Here is a 16,289-nt window from a genome sequence, read left to right as displayed (position 1 = left end):
CTTGGTTTTTATATCTACTGTTCCTCATGTCATAGTACCTCCAGCAGAGGAAGGCAGAGCTGGGCCCTTGCAGGTTCCTTCCCTGCCCCTGCAGAGAACAGACCTGAAAGAGGGATAGACGGGGCCTATAGTAACACAAGCTGCCCAGGCCAGAGCTCCCCCTGCCAGGATGCATCCTGCTTCTCTTGATACATGGGGCTGAGTTCTAACACCCTGCCCTGGCCTCTCTTCTAAGGAGGAGAGAAAGGCAGAGTTAATTACTCAGCTGTATGATTCTTTCCACAGGTGACTGCTCCCTTAAGGAGATGATGTAAGATGCCTGCTAAGTACTATGCACTAGGATGGCTATCAGTTAAGTTTGGAGAATCTCTTGAAAGAAGACAGTGTAGGGGGTAGGACTCTATGTAGAGACCCTGACTATGTGCAGAATCCCAGAGAGTAGCTGAAGGCCTTATCGCAAGATCTCCATTTGCTGCATGATGTCTGCAGATTTGTTTACTCTCCCTATCCACTGACTACATGTCCAGCTATGTCCATAGGCCAGGCCCAAGAAGAGTGGAGCTCCTGGGGCTGTTAACTATACATGTATTTTCTAGTGATGGGGATGGCCAGCTGGGGACACTGGAAGGGCTGAAATATGCACTTGCTTAATTGGCATCCTGCATCCCTTTATTTTATTTGTTTTATATAATTATTTATTTATCCTCCTTTATCTCTTCCCCACTGAACTCCATGCCCTTGTGCTTTGCACTGGGAGCCCCCACTGCACCTATTCTAGCTGGTTTACTGCCACCTCAGAGAATTTGAGCACTTTCTGGAGGTTGATGCTAGAGGTCACGCACCATCCAGAACCACTGCTCTGGCCTGAGAGCACTGCATCCTGTCAGCAGATGGTAGACTGCCACACACAAGGTCTTCACCACACTGGCCTCCTGCTACGGAGTGAACAGCACTACCTTGTGGAACAGGAAAAACATGTCAAGTCACAAGACTTTAGCTCTCCCATGCACAGCCAGCTGCCTCAACAAGGGTCTGGTGCATTTGTTCAAGGTCACACTTTGGTAGCCAAGTGGATGATCAGTTCATAGGTAGCCATCATGATAGCTGTGTTGGGGATCTGGCGCATCATCTGGGCCAGGAGTCCTCGGTACAGAGCCAGGGGTCCCTCTTCTTGGACCACCAGCCGCACGGTCTGCACAAAGGAGCGATAGCGGGACCCTTCTTCCCGCAGCCGTGTCCGGACAACCTCTGAGAAAACAAAGGGATGGGATGTTAGCAGAGTCACCCTCCAAGCCAGGCCTCTCCCAGCAGGAGGGTGGTGGAGGGGAGGATGGAGCTGCTCACCATGTGGGTACGCAATACATGAGGCACATGTCTTGGAGATGGCAGCAGCTGCCATGAGTCCAAAGAAATCACGGCTGTTCGGTGCAAGGGCAAAGGCTGTTGGGAGGAATGGCTGCTGCTCCCTCAGCTGTTGTTTCAGCGCCTCATAGATGACAAAATGAATGACGGTCTCGGAGACTCCAGCATAGGAGGCACTGATTCCACGGTAAAATCCCCGCAAGCCCTCAGTGCGGTACACTCGTATGGCACACTGGAGAGCGTTACTGTGCTTCTCCCCACTTGCCCTGCAGAGACCAAGGGGGGATTAGAATCACCCACACACAACTCTGCCACTGCCCCTGAATACTGATCAATAGCACATCCCCCACCCCTGCCAAAACACACATACCCCTTGTTATTCCTGGCTACTTTTCCAGTGTCCTGAAAGCACACATTCTTGTCAGTGGGTCACCCCTAGCCCCATGCAGTCTGTGTGCATGCGCTACCTTCCTTACCTGGCTTCCAGCTGCATCCTGGTTTTCACCAGCCAAATGGGATTGGTAAGTGTGGCAGAGGTGACCCCTAGGAAGTAGAAGGTCAGAGGTCATGACAGGTACCAGAGTGGGGCTACACAGTTTGTGGGGAGTTACTGGTAGGTTAGCTCTTTGAATGATAGTTAATCTGCAACTGTTTACCAATTTGGGCATAGTTTGGGGGTCCCTTGGAAGTGAAGAGTTCTAAGGTGAAGCCTGTTTGGCTCTGCTTCCCCTTACTGGGAGCCACCCCTCCTATGCACACCTTTGTATTTGACACTACTGCAACCACAGCTGGAATACTGTGTCCTGCTCTGGTGTCCAATTAAATTGGAGCGTGCTCAGAGAAGAGCCAGGAGAACGATTAAAGGATTAGAAAACTTGTTTTACAGTGAGTGACCCAAGGAGCTCAATCTGATAAGCTTAACAAAGAGTAGGTTGAGGGTGACTTGATCACAGTTTATAAGAGTCTACATAGGGAACAAATATTTCATAATGGGCTCCTCAGTCTGGCAGAGAAAGGTCCAATGGCTATAAATTGAAGCTAGACAAATTCAGATGGCAAATAAGGTGTAATAACCATGAGGGTAATTAACCACTGGAACAATTTAGAGGTCCTGGTGAATTCTCCATCACTGACCATTTTTAAATCAAGATGGGACGTTTTTTCTAAAATATGTGTTCTAGGAATTATTTTGGGGACATTCTGGCCTGTGTTACGCAGGAGGTCAGATGAAATGATCACAATGGTCCCTTCTGGCCTTGGAATCTATGAATCTCATAAGCCTTTCATTATAGCCTCATTTCCCCCACCCCTAGTGCCTGGAACCAGAAAGAAGGAGGCTGAACCTGGAATGAGAGGCAGGAAACAATGAGACTTGCTGAAAATGGAGGGTCTCATTAGAGAAAGGGAAGACAACAGAAGCAGGAAAGGCAGTGAGACTGCTGAGGTTGTGTGTGGGGATTAAGTTACCTGGCTCCCCAGTAGGGAGCCCTGTTTCCCAAGGCAATCAAAGAGCTAATGTAGTGATACTCAGACTGAGGCTTGAGAGCCACAAGTGGCACTGTAGGGTCTCCTGCAGCTCTTTGCAGCGCATGATATTAAAACACTGATTTAATTATTAACCAATCAGGATGCTTTTACTAGGTTATTAACCAATTGTGGTCGATGAAATAATAATACTGGGTCACTCATTTTGCTGTGAGAATTATATCTATCTATCTTACAAAAACTAAATATTTCCCATCATACTGTTTAAATATGAATCTACAGCACTATAGTAAATGAAATGATGAAGTGGCTTTTTTGGGTAATGTTGATCGCTAATTTGGCTCCTGAACCCCACTGAGGTCTGAGTATCACTGGGGTAAGGCCTAGATCATTGACACTGAACAGCGACTTCAGGTGAATTAAGAGAGAGATTGTTTCTGTTGTATTTCACTGACCTGGGAAGCTGCTGCAGCAGGATGGGGTGGGAGAAAGAGCTTCAGAAGGGCTAACAAAGAAATGAGGTGATTATGTGAATGAGAATGGCCTGAACAGTGACACCAGATGGTCAAATCCCCTCATGTTTACAGGGATCCCAGGCTGAATGGGCCCTCTGGTCTAATATGGCATGGGAGAAGCTCACCTGCACAGACTGCTGAGAGCACATGAACTTTCTTGGACTCGGGTACGAAGACAACATTGAGCTTCTCCTTAGCCCCAGCATAGGCAGCAAAATAGATGGCCCTGGTTGGGGAAGAGATATACACGTGCAGTAGCAATCCACCTGAAAGGAGCAACTGAAGCATGAAGGGCCCTTGTTTCCACATAACTTACCCCAGACAGACCCTGCACTGAGGATATGTCATACAACAGGTGTCACCCTGAGCCTCACAAGGCATGGTGAGGGGCCTCCATTGAATCTCCCCATGGAGGTGCCAGAGACTGCACTGTATCCGGGGCCTGGACATTGTGGGGAGGTGGGGCAGTGACTGGTAGGACCCTAGGAGAGTGCACCCTAGCAAGACCCATGGGGGGGGGAAGAGGGGGGAGGAGGGAGAATATACTCACTGAATGATTCTTACCTGGAGGGGGCGACTCCAACAAGGTTGGGACCCAGGCCTCGGAAGAGGGAGCGGATTCCTTCCTTCTCCAGGATGGCCCTGTGGAAGGAATAAATAAAATCAGAGAAGGAGTGGGACCAAGCTGTCTGCTCTCCTAGTCCTCCTTCCCCTCCATATCTCCCTACCAGCCCTTCACCTTTCTCTACATCTCATTCTCTCTGCATCTCTCCCTGGCTTCCTTCCTCTCACTCCTTTCCTCCACATTTCTCTTGCTCCCCTCATTTTCTGTTCATCCTCTTCTTCACTCTCCCCTCAGTATTTCTTCATTTCCCACAATCTACCTGCACAATCCAGAATCTGTTTATTCACCACCAGCTGTGACCTTTGTCCCAGCCCCAGCAGCTGCCCCTCAGGGCTTGCCTTCATTTCAGTGCTGCACTGGTGCAGCTGTGTCACTGTAGTGCTTTAGTGAAGCTGCTACTATGCCAACCGCAAGAGCTTCTCCTGTCAGCGTAGTTAATCCACTTTCGTGAGAGGCAATAGCTATGTTGATGGGAGAAGCTGTCCTACTGTCACAGTTCTGTCTACGCCTGGGGTTAGGTCGGTATAATGTTGTCACTCAGGGGTGTTCAATACAGGTCTGTAGTAAAGACCTGGCCTCAGACTCACAAGGTATGTCTACACGGCAGACACCCATAGCTGGCCCCTGCCAGCTGACTCAGTCTTGTGGGGCTCTGGCTAGGGTGTAAACACTCCAGCTCAGGCTGCAGCCCAAGCTCTGGGACCTTTCCACCATACAGGGTCCTAGAGCTGAGACTCCAACCCAAACCTGGACATCTCCATTGCAATTAAACAGCTCCATGAGCCCAAGTCAGCTAGTATGGACCAGCTGTGGGTGTCTAACTGCAATGTAGACATACACACATAGCTGAGAGAGACAGGAAGCACACTAATACAAATTCTGTGCCCTGAAGCCCTTTCCTCCCATGGTTTTCATCTCTAAGTCCCACTTCCATCCCCCACCCTTCTCCAACTGCTGGCTGGCTCTCCCAGCCTGAACCCCTCATGCTGCTAAGTTGCACATGCAAGTAACCCCTGTGATATTATTGACATGAACTGTGACCATATAGATCATTGTTACAACCAGGGTCCTACGGTTGCACCAGGTTTTGTACAGAGGAGGTCAAGTTGGGTGTTCATGGAAAGGTTGTAGTTTTCTGGTTATGATTATGCTGTTTGTATGTGTGTATCATTTTTGTATTTGAAGTTATGAATATTGGCTATGTACTTGTATCTCAATGTGTTTGATTCTAAGTAGCCTCGGTGAAGCATTTGGTCAGCTTCTTGAGAAAGGACTATTCTCAGTAAGTGCTCAATCAAGGAACATTTAACTGACAATGGACTTTGGGAGCCATCAATCCACATCTGAGCTTTCCTGGGAACATTCAAACTAACATGTAAACAATGGCATCAGCCTGCAAAAAGCTGAATCATTCATGGACATGTGACCTGCCCAGGTGGCTACAAACTCCATCTTGTTGCTGTGATTTTGCACAGGAGAACAAAGGGGTTTCTGCCCACAAGAGGAAGAATATAAAAGGCCCTGGAAACCCCTCCATTTTGTCTTCAGCTGGCTCAAGGGATGGCCTCTCCACCCCAAAGAGATGCCTGAAAGAAACTGGAACAAAGGACAGTAACTACGGGCATGAGAGTGATTGCTGGACCCAGACTAGGAAGGAGTCCAGTCTGTGAAAGAGGCTTATTGGAACATCTCTGGCGGTAAGATTTCATTTGTAATCAGTTTCTTAATGTATTAGGCTTACACTTGTGTGTTTTGTTTTATTTTGCTTGGTAACTTACTTTGTTCGGTCTGTTATTACTTGGAACCACTTAAACCCTACTTTTTATATTTAATAAAATCACATTTGCTTATTAATTAACCCAGAGTAAATAACAGATACCTGGGGGAGCAAATAGCTGTGCATCTCTCTCTATCAGTGTTACAGAGGGTGGACAATTTATGAGTTTACCCTGTATAAGCTTTATGCAGAGTAAAACGGATTTATTTGGGGGTTGGATCTCACTGGGAGTTGGGTGTCTGGGTGCTCACAGGAGCACTTCTTAAGCTGTTTTCAGTTAAGTCTGCAGCTTTGGGGCATGTGGTTCAGACCCTGGGTCTGTGTTGCAGCAGATTGGCATATCTGGCTCAACAAGACTGGCAGGGAAAACGGGCTCAGAGGTAGTCTCAGCACATCAGGTGACAGTCCCAAGGGGGTCTCTGTGACCGAACCCGTCACAACCCCCTCCCCAGCTCACCTCATTAGCTGGAGCACGCCAGGGGAGGGTAAGGCTGGACGCACAAACCCTCCATTCAGCCCCTGCAGCTGCACCTCAGGGAGGCAAAGAGGGCGCAGGGTCAACGAGGATGACTGTAGACGTGTCTTCACCACTTCCAGGGGGCAGGTCAGGATGGCTCCAGCTGTACCGCCACATCTGGGGAAACAGTGAGGGCAGATTGGCATGAACAAGGGTTACTCCTCAGGAACTGGGAGCAGCAGCTCTGATATCCCCCGCATTGTTTGCCTGTTGACCAGGCCCTCTGGCCTTCGTCACGTAGGGCCTCTGGCTCCAGCACTGATTAACACGTTGGTTCCAACAGCTCCTGGCCAGCCCTGTTCAGGTATCAGCATTTGAGACAAGCTGCGTCCTAAGTCCAGGAGGAGGACTCAAACTCATGACCTTTGCACTGGAGCTGCTCACAGCAAATAGCTCAGCTGCCCAGTCCCACCGCAGGACTTTGCTGATGATGTCAGCAGCTGACTTAACAGCCCTGAAGAGGGTATGCTCTGCAGGTCCCCGAAGCGGATTCAGTCCCTGCATTAGCAGGGCAAGTGTCCCCCCCACCCCATTCTGCACTTTGTCCACATGCCTCAGCTTGCCATGGAGGAACCCTCTTTCGATCTGGAACCCATTCACTTCTGGGCAATTGCTGAAGCTGCCACTGAAGGAGCCAGTTAGTAACAATTGCACTTGTCCCACCAGGGCCTGGGCTGACACCCACCAAACTCGTTTATAACATAAAAGCCACTAATGGCCATCAAATGGGAAGACTTCTCTCACTATTGACCTCCGGGGCCAGACTGGATCTGGTGCCCTAGAGGCCTTTCTCCAGTCCCTTTGAGGCAGACAGACCCCACAACATAAGGTCAGACTAGAGTCAGAAAAATCGGAAGGCCCCATAATCCGTGCCCATGTTATGTCCATTCAGGGCCTTTGGCCGAGGGCTCTGGTCTAACATAACCAGCCTGGCTGGTTTGCAGCCCAAAAAATTTATTTACAGAGATGAATTCTAGCGGGTGACCCTGGCCCTTAGTAGTGGTGGGTGGGACAAGGGAGGTTGAGAAGCTGACAGATTTTTCTTGGGATTGGGAATTTAAGTCTCTTTCTCCAAGTACCTGAACATTTTGCCCTCCACTTTGTGTCCAAAGGGACATGGAGGGTAAAATTCTAAGCAGAGGTCCCAGGGAGAGAGGCAGCATGACGGGTATTTGAGGTAACAGCCTAAGAGATCTTCAAACTGATAATTATAGAGGAAAAAGTTACCCAGCAAGGTCACAGCTGGTGTGGGGAGCCTCAGAGTGGGAAGCAGAGAACAGTCTGATAGAGCTGTGTGGGGGCAGAGAAATGCAATAGATCTCTAACTGGAGTTCTGAATAATGGTCTGACACAGTCGGTGCAGCTCAGAGACACCCCCTCTCCAATCTTGTGTAGTTAAAACCACTTATATCCTTCATTTCTGGACTCTTATAGTTTGCTGTTATCACAGGGGCAGGAAGAGGCTCTCGAAATCTATTGCAGTGAACTCCTGCAGTTGAAATGGTTAAAAACTGTAATGACATTAAATGCAGATGGCAACTCCAGCAGTGAGCAGAGCTGCCCCATTGCATCAGTACTGCACTCTAGCCCTGTCTTCCTATATTATATTTGGCTTGATAAGAAAGGTCCCTCGTCAGAGGGTCTGGACACCTGATGTCTTTCAGTGTCATCAGTCAATATCTGCAATTGTCATCAGTAGCAGTTACAGCTGGCAGGAGCCCGGGGATTGGACACAATTTAGGTAGAGAGCCAGTATCAGGTTCAAAAGGCAACTCTGTGACAAATACTGAGGATCCCAGTTCATGGTGGTGTGGAGAACTCAGCTGAATAGCCTGACAACATATGGGACCCAAAAGACAACCCCACCTGGGTCCAATGTCAGATCATTGAGCGTTGTACAGGCTGGAGGGCTCGGAAGTCAGTCTTAGTATCAGAACAAGGAGTTAAATAGCAAAAGGCACATGGGCAAAAATAAAACCTATCAATGAGTCTATACCAGGGGTTGGCAATCTTTCAGAAGTGGCATGCCAAGTCTTCAGTAATTTAAGGTTTCACGTGCCAGTAATAAATTTTACATTTACAGGGGTCCCCTGACAGAACCCCAGACTGGCAGCAGGCTGAGCAAGGCCAGCAGCAGGGACCCCGGCTGGCAGGGGCTGGAACTCCAGACCGGCAGCAGGCTGGCAAGGGGCCGGCGGCCAGGACCCTACACCGGCAGTTGGCTGAGCGGGGCTGGCGGATGGAACCCCAGACCGGTGGCGGGCTGAGTGGCTCAGCCAGCTGACGGTCTGGAGTTCCAGCCGCCGGCTCCTGCAAGCCAGATTCCTGGCCATTGGCCCCACTCAGCCCGCTGCCGGCCTAGGATTCCGTTCACCCAGGCAGACAGCGGGCTGAGCGGGGCCGGCGGCCGGGACCCTGGCTGGCAGCAGCGTGCGAGTAAAAATCGGCTCGCGTGCCGCCTTTGGCACATGTGCCATAGGTTGCCAACCCCTGGTCTATACCAAGTTAAGAAGCCTGAAGGCAAAAGTTAGGTGAACTAGAATGCATGGCCATGGAAGAGGAGCTTATTGTCAGAAGCATTACTAAAACACAGATGACTTACAAATCAATGAGATACCACAGTTAAGGCTAAGATTATGTCACAGAATCTGTGACTTCCAGAGATCCCAACCACTGTGGGTGGGACCCCAGAGCCGCAGCAGGGGTGAGTTCTGGATCCCCCACTCCCTCCCTCCCCATTTTGTCACAGTTATTTTTAGTAAGAGTCAGGGACAGGTCATGGGCTTCTGTTAATTTTTGTTTATTGCCCATGACCTTCACTAAAAATAACCGTGACAAAATTTTAGCCTTAACCGTAGTACCTGGCTATGAACTATATGCAGAGGACAGAAGAGGTGGTAGAGGGGAGGGAGCAGTGCTAGACCCAATAAATTCCACTACGATAAACTAATCTGTATGGATGCAAATCCCAAGACATAGGAATACAAATATATAAGCAGGGTTTCACTCCCTGCCTGCAGATCAGTGAAAGGTTTTTGAGTGCAGTGGTGAGTGAGATCAAAGAGGCAACAAAGTCCACTAAAATGGGTGATTTCAACTGGGGAAATGTCACAAGGTTTAGAGAAGCAATTTCTTGGTACTTTAAAGGATTACTTCTTGGAATAGCTAGTGCTACAGCACACAGGAGGAGAGGCTATTCATAACTCAGATGTATGTAACACACTATTCAAGTAATAACTGTAGTGGAGTCCCTTAATACTAATGACCGCAATATCATCCTAAGGGGAGCAAAGATACTAAGAACTTGCATAGTGATGCTGTACTTTAGAAAGGAGGATTTAAAAACAAAAGTGAGGAAGCTAGTCAAAAAGGCCACAAGGTCAAAAGCAAAGAAATTAAAGTCCTTAGGTGAATTATAGAAGCTGCTTACACAACCATAAGGGAACCCTAAATGAAATGCAGACCTGTATACTGGTATAGCTAAGTGGCAAGGCTCAAGAGGTCAGGACGCTAAGGACTAGAATATCAGGAACAAAAGATATAACTTAGAGATAGCTCAAGTACTAAATGGAGATGGTAAAATGATTCATAATTATGCAGAAAAGACAGAAGTGTTCAATAAATATTTCTGTTCTGTGTTTGGAAAGAAGCAGGATTATGTTCTCCTATCATGAGGATGGCAAATACCTTCTAGTCCTTTAGTAATTAAAGAGGATGTTAAATACCATCCACTAGAGACAAAAATTTTAACATCAGCAGGCCCAGATAGCCAATTCATTTAGGATACTTGGGTGCAGGTTGAGGACATCTCTCACTCTCAGAGGTTATCTTTTAATAAATTTTTGAATATCAGGGAAATTCCAAAGGACTGGAAGACTGCTAATGTTGTGCCAAAATTTAAGAAGGGCAAGGGAATAGCCTGGGATACTATAAGCTGGTTAGCCTGACATCAAACCTGGGCAAAATAAGGGAAAAGAGGATATGGGATTCAATCAATAAAGAATTAAAGGATGGGAATTTAATGTCAATCAACATGGTTTTATGAAAAACCGTTTGTCAAACTAACTTGCAATCTCAAAGGATGAAATCAAGTTTGGTTGATAAAGGTAACCAATAGTCTGACTTTTGTAAGGCATTTGACTTAGTACCTGACATTCTGATTAAAAAATTAGCACTGTATAGTACCAAAGCACAGGTTAAATGGATTAAGAACTGACTAACCAACAGATCTCAAAAAGAAGTTATCTATGCGTAAATTATCAAATAGGGGTGTGTCTAGTGGGGTTCTGCAGGGATTGATACTATTGGCCTGATGCTGTTCAATATTTTCATCAATGATGTGGAAGTAAATATAAAATCACTGCTGATAATATTTGCAGATAACACTAAGACTGGCAGTGATGAATAATGAGGACAGGCCAGTCACAGAAAATGATCTGGATTTTTTGGTAAACTGGGCCCATTCAAACAAAATGAATTTTAATATGGCCAAAAGCTGTATCTAGAAAAAAGAATGCAGGCCATATCTACAGAATGGGGGACTGTACCCTGGGGATGCCATAACTATGAAAAGGATTTAGAGGTCACTATGAACCAACAACTTTACATGCACTCCCAGAGAGATGTTGTGGTAAAAAGGTCTAATACGATCCTAGAATGTGTAAACAAGGAAGTAGTCTGTAGGAACAGGGAGTGATTTTTCCTCTGTATATGGCATTGGTGAGACTAATACAGGAATAGTTCATCCAATTCTGGTGTCCACATTTTAAAAAGGATGTTGAAAAATCTGGAGAGGGTGCAGAGAAGAGCCACAAAAATGACTCAAGAGCTAGAGACAATGCCTTATAGTGAGAGACTTAAAGAGATCAATCAAAAAGAAGATTAAGATGCAATTTGATTACAGTGTCTGTACCTTCATGGGGAGAAAATACCAGGCACTAAAGGTCTATTTAATCTAGTGGAAAAATGCCTAAAAAAATACCAGGGGCTGGAATTTAAAGCTGGACAAAAATACAAATTAGAGCCGAGGCACAAACTGTTAGCAGCAAGGGTGATTAACCACTGGAACCAACTACCAATGGAAGTAATGGATTTCCCATCTCTTGATGTCTTCAAATCAAGACTGGATGCCTTTCTGGAAGATATACTTTAGTCAGTTTGGGCTCAATACAGGGACACGTACATGTAATGGTATGGCCTGTGTTCGTAGGAGGTCAAATTGGATTTTGGCCTTACAATCAACGAATCGGGTAAGGAGGTTAAGGATATTGTAAAGGAGCAATGCAGTTTCTTTGCATGAGTCTTTACCAGAGGATGTTGGGGCAATATCTACCACAGACCTGCTCTTTTGTGGTAACAAAGCTGAGGCACTGCAAGAAACTGACATCTCAAAAGAGGAGATGCTGGAATAAACTGATAAATTAAAGAACAAGTCACCAGGAATAGATGGTGCATCCATGGATTCTGAGGAATTTAAGAATGAAGAGGCTGAGTTGTTAATGCAACCTAATTAAAATCAGCTACTGTACTGTTGTACCAATCCTCTGTACCAGGAAAACTGACTGAAATAATAATTATAAACGCTCTGTGTGAACATAAACAGGGACAAACCATCACAGCTTCTGCAAAGGAAAATCTGTTATTCTTTGAACTTATCAATAAAATAGCAAATTAAGGAGAACGGGCTGATGTAGCTTTCAAAAAGCCTTTATCAAAGGCCCTCACAAGAGGCTGTAAAGGAAAGCAAGCAGCATGGGGTGAGAGGTGAACTTCTGTCATAGAATGGAAACTAAGAGAAAACAACCAATTTCCATCACGGCAAAAGGTTAGGAATGGGCTTCCTTGTTCTATGCTAGGATTGATATTGTTTAGGTAATGATTTGGAAAGCAGGGAGGGGTGAACAGTGAGGTGGTAAAATTTGTAAATGACAATTATTTAGATTAGTCAAGACTGGAGAAGACTGAGGAACTTCAGAAGGACCTAACCACGTGAGGTGAATAGGGAAAACAAAAGTAGATTAGATTCAGGCATGACAAACACAAGGCAATGCACACTGCAAGGAATCATCTGGATTTCTCCTACACCTTATTGGGTTCTCAATTAACTGTAACCTGGGTGTCCTTGTGGTCAATAAAAACCTCTATTCCATGGGCTGTGGCAATCAAAAATTCCAACAAAATGTTACGATGCAGAGGAATGGGATGGAGAATAATACTGGAGCTATTCCAACACCTTTATAAAAGCAATGGAATGCTCTCACATAGAACAACACTGTGTTCATCTCTGGTCACCCTCTCTGGAAGATGACATAGATGGAACAGAGACAGGGTATGGATATGGGGAGCAAAAATGGTGTGAGGCCTGGAGAGGATTAGGAGGCATGACTGAAAAGACTAGTTTAGAGAGACTAAGAGGGGATATGATAAAGGTATACAAAATAACAATGGGAACTGAGAGGGTAGATGGGGTACTCTTTACTCTCACAATGACAGGCAGCAAATTGAAAACCAATAAAACACTTCATAGATGCATAATTAGCCTGAGGAATTCATGGTTACAAGATAATCAGAGTTCAAGAGCTTAATGGGATTAAAAAAAAGGAGCTGACATTTATATGGATAATGAGAACTCCAGTTACATTAGTAAGGATTAAAACTTCCAGACATTTGGAAAGGATATAACCTCTCCCGTTTAGGGGAACAAGCTGACCTCTAGTCATTGGGGAGTCAGGAGGAAACTTTCCTGGGGGGAGAGGAGGGAAAGATAGGTTATTCCATCACTGCCCCCTGCTGGGTTTCCTGCCCCTTCCTCTAAAACTGCTGGTATTAGCCACTATCAGATACAGGTCACTGGACTAAACAAACCATTGGTTGGACTCAATCTGGCAGTTCCCATGAGATACAGTTGCTGAGCTCAGTGAAATATTAGGGCAAACAGAAACAGGATATCTGAATATATAATAATTTGCTCTTTGCTGGCACCAGTAATTGGAGCATTACAAAACACATTAATAATTTAGGTCTCACCCTCACCGTATCAGACAAATAGCTACTATTTTCCCCTCTTGTATAAAAGGGTAAAATGAGACAAAGAGGTGGAAAGGGACTTGTTTAAGGTCACACCGCCAGTCATTGACAGAACTGGGATTAGATCACCCTCCCCCCACCCCAATCCACCTATTCCTGGGAACAAAAGCTTGATTCTTGACTCCCAGGCCTCCTCTAGCCACCAGTGACCAGACCCCATTCTCTTCTAATATTAGCCAAGTGCAAAAGCTGCAACACAATTTAAAGCAGAAGCTATGTAGGAATTTGTCCTTTATTTTGCTAATCAGAGGGTTTATTCTTGGGGAGCAGCCAAGATGTCCCTGGACTGACTATGCTGAGATGAGATGATCCAGTTCTCAATCCCCAACTCCCCTCAACCTCTGCACCCACACATTTCCTGTTGAATTCAGGTGGGCAATCTAGGTGGAAAAACTGGCCCAGCAACCAAGCAGCCTCACTCTCTAAGGTTCTGTTCTACACAAGTACAGTCCTAGCAACTTGTGCAAGGTACTACATGCACGTCCAACATGATTAAGCCTGCACTTGAGACTGGAATAGGAGAACGTGGGTCAGGACTGAAGGGCATTGCCAGTAACCAGGGTGTGGGAAAGAATAGGATTCTCTGCACTGAACCCTTTAGCATAGGGGTTCTCAAACTGAGGGTCAGGACCCATCAGGGGGTCACGAGGTTATTACATGGGGGGTTGCGAACTGTCAGCCTCCACCCCAAATGTCGCTTTGCCGCCAGCATTTATAATGGTGTTAAATATATATATATAAAAAAAGTGTTTTTAATGTATAAGGAGGGTTGCTGTGTGAAAGGGCTCACCAGTACAAAAGTCTGAGAACCCCTGCTTTAGCAGCTGCTCTTGGGAGCCAAAATTTATGGAACTGGAATGTGTAGAGGCCATGGCGCCTCTTTTCTCATGTTCCAGCCACCATGAGAGTGAGGGACAGAGGGAGATTCATGCAGAGAATCTGGGGCTCATATGTCCCTAATCCCACCCTGTGCTCCCCTCAGGAGAGGATGGAGAAAGGTGAGGGGATCACTGAAGGGGAAAAAACACAGGATGACAGTGTAATGTGGAAGTTGGGGAGACTGGAAACTCATGTTCCCATCTGGCCTTGAGAATGGGCAAGTCAGGGATTTGCAGGGATAACAAGGTTTTGCAGCCCAGAAGCGTGGGAGGAATCTGGCACTCAGGAGGGACAGCAGAGAAATACTCAAGAATGTACCCCAGAAACAGAGGACAAGGCATTTGGGAGAGGAATAGGTGAGACAAGTGTGTACCCCCAGAAGCGGGGTTGGGGTCAGGCATATGGGTGACAACACAGATACAAGATTTCTGCCTTAGAGATGGGAAAGCACATGTGGGGGACACTCAGGAGAAGGCACAATACGAGATACACAGTTGAACCAGCCCAGCAGAGAAAAGGAGATGATCCAGGCAATGGGGTAACAGATATAGGGATGGGTACCCCCCAAACTCCAGTTGATGGGACGACACAACCCAGAGAAGGGGGTATCCCCAACTCTGTGCAGAATCATTTAGTCACTACCGTGTGGCTCCCGGGGCGGGGACGGGAATTTCACATCCCAAAGCACAATGATGTCTGCAATCTGTGCCTGCCTGCAGCTGCCCCAGTAGGTTCCGCTGATTAGGGGAAGGGAGAGGAGAGAACTGTGATTAAGGACTCGGGGCAAAGAGCTCTTGAGCCCCATCCCCCTCTCTAGCCCCACCCCCCTCTCTAGGAGGGGGGCCCTGCTAGCTCCCCTACCGGTGGTGTTGGTGGGTTGGGCTCTCCAGTCCCCTCTGGGTCCCGCCTGGGCTTCCTCCGGGCTGGTTTGCTCAGGCTAGGAGACTGGGCCACGTGCGCAGAAACAAAACTCATGCGTTTCCCTCCGTGCCGTGCCGCAGAGCGGAACCTGCGAGCTCCCCGCACTGCAAGGAGGGAACCGGCCCACGAGTCCCGCCCGCCTCAGGACCTCGCGCTCGCTCGCTCACCCTCCTGCGAGCAGATGAAGCAGCGTGCTCCGATAAGGCATCACCGCCGCGCTGTGCCTCTGGAGCGTCTGTCTCCAACCAGCAGGCACCTGCCGCTCACCCCGGGCCGCACACGCAGCGCTCCGCTCCTTGCTTCCGCCCAGCGGCGCAGCCCCCGTCTCCTATTGGTCCCCGGCAGGCCCCCCTCCCGCTCCGCCGTGACGCAATGGCCGGCTGAATAACGCGCCCCGCCCGAGCGGGAACAGTTTGTCCTGTGTCAGGTCAGGTGACTGACGTTGGAGATTTAGGATCCGCCTGTTCCGATTGCACCTACACTGCTTGCTGCCAGCCTGGCCCTGCCAGCGCCGAGCGCGGCTCGCTGGCCCAGGAGATCTTCAGCGTGGGAGGCGGAGGGTGGCACGCATGGGGCACATATCGCGTGTGTGGGTGGCGGTGAATTGTCGGGCGGGTGGTGTTTCCAGCCCTCGCATGAGCAGTACAGGTTGGGAATGGGAGGGTGCTGCAGTGGATTCTTGGGGGTGGCGTGGGGCGCAGGGGCCGAGAAGAATAAAAGCTGGGGGGAGGGTCTCCAGCCAGGGCCGGCTCCAGGCACCAGCCCACCAACCTTGTGCTCGGGGCGGCACCTGGAGGGGGGCGGCGCGGTGCTCCGGCTCCGGCCGCCGGGGAGAGCTGAGCCCCGGCCGCCACTCCGCCCTCCACCCGGTGCTCTGGCCACGGGGGAGAGCAAAGCCGCGGTGGGCTCACCGCCCTCCACCTGGCACTCTGGCTGCCACTCCGCCCTCCCTCCGGCCCTCTGGCCGCCGGGGAGAGCGGAGCCGCGGCGGGCTCGCCGCCCTCCCTCCGGCCCTCTGGCCGCCGGGGAGAGCGGAGCCGCGGCGGGCTCGCCGCCCTCCCTCCGGCCCTCTGGCCGCCGGGGAGAGCGGAGCCGCGGCGGGCTCGCCGCCCTCCCTCCGGC

At 48.5% G+C, this 16,289-nt stretch overlaps 1 protein-coding gene across 2 annotated transcripts; it reads right to left on the bottom strand.

The window, feature by feature from the left end:
* Positions 1–29: 29 nt before the first annotated feature.
* LOC117885615 (solute carrier family 25 member 33-like) lies at positions 30–15,479 on the bottom strand. Of its 2 annotated transcripts, XM_034786910.1 has the most exons (7): positions 15,335–15,479; positions 6,222–6,398; positions 3,927–4,004; positions 3,488–3,588; positions 1,839–1,905; positions 1,345–1,628; positions 30–1,248 (listed from the first exon to the last, which is right to left on the bottom strand). In XM_034786910.1, exons 1-7 carry the CDS (start codon positions 15,373–15,375, stop codon positions 1,052–1,054), a joined length of 945 nt encoding a protein of 314 aa, XP_034642801.1. In that variant the 5' UTR covers positions 15,376–15,479; the 3' UTR covers positions 30–1,051. The 2 variants fall into 2 exon arrangements, with proteins under 2 accessions (XP_034642801.1, XP_034642791.1); XM_034786900.1 differs by having other exon boundaries at positions 30–1,628.
* Positions 15,480–16,289: the final 810 nt, after the last annotated feature.

The sequence above is a fragment of the Trachemys scripta genome, chromosome 1, assembly GCF_013100865.1.
Source record: "Trachemys scripta elegans isolate TJP31775 chromosome 1, CAS_Tse_1.0, whole genome shotgun sequence".
In the NCBI taxonomy this organism is placed as follows: Eukaryota; Metazoa; Chordata; order Testudines; family Emydidae; genus Trachemys; species Trachemys scripta.
This window is presented reverse-complemented; position numbering and strand designations above follow the sequence as displayed.

Coding starts and splice junctions, on each gene's coding strand:
- LOC117885615 (XM_034786900.1), bottom strand. CDS start 15,375: ATGCCTTATCGGAGCACGCTGCTTCATCTGCTCGCAGGAGG. Junction 3,589..3,926: donor GTTGGAGTCGCCCCCTCCAG/GTAAGAATCATT, acceptor TTCCCCAACCAG/GGCCATCTATTTTGCTGCCT. Junction 1,629..1,838: donor AGGATGCAGCTGGAAGCCAG/GTAAGGAAGGTA, acceptor TGGTCTCTGCAG/GGCAAGTGGGGAGAAGCACA.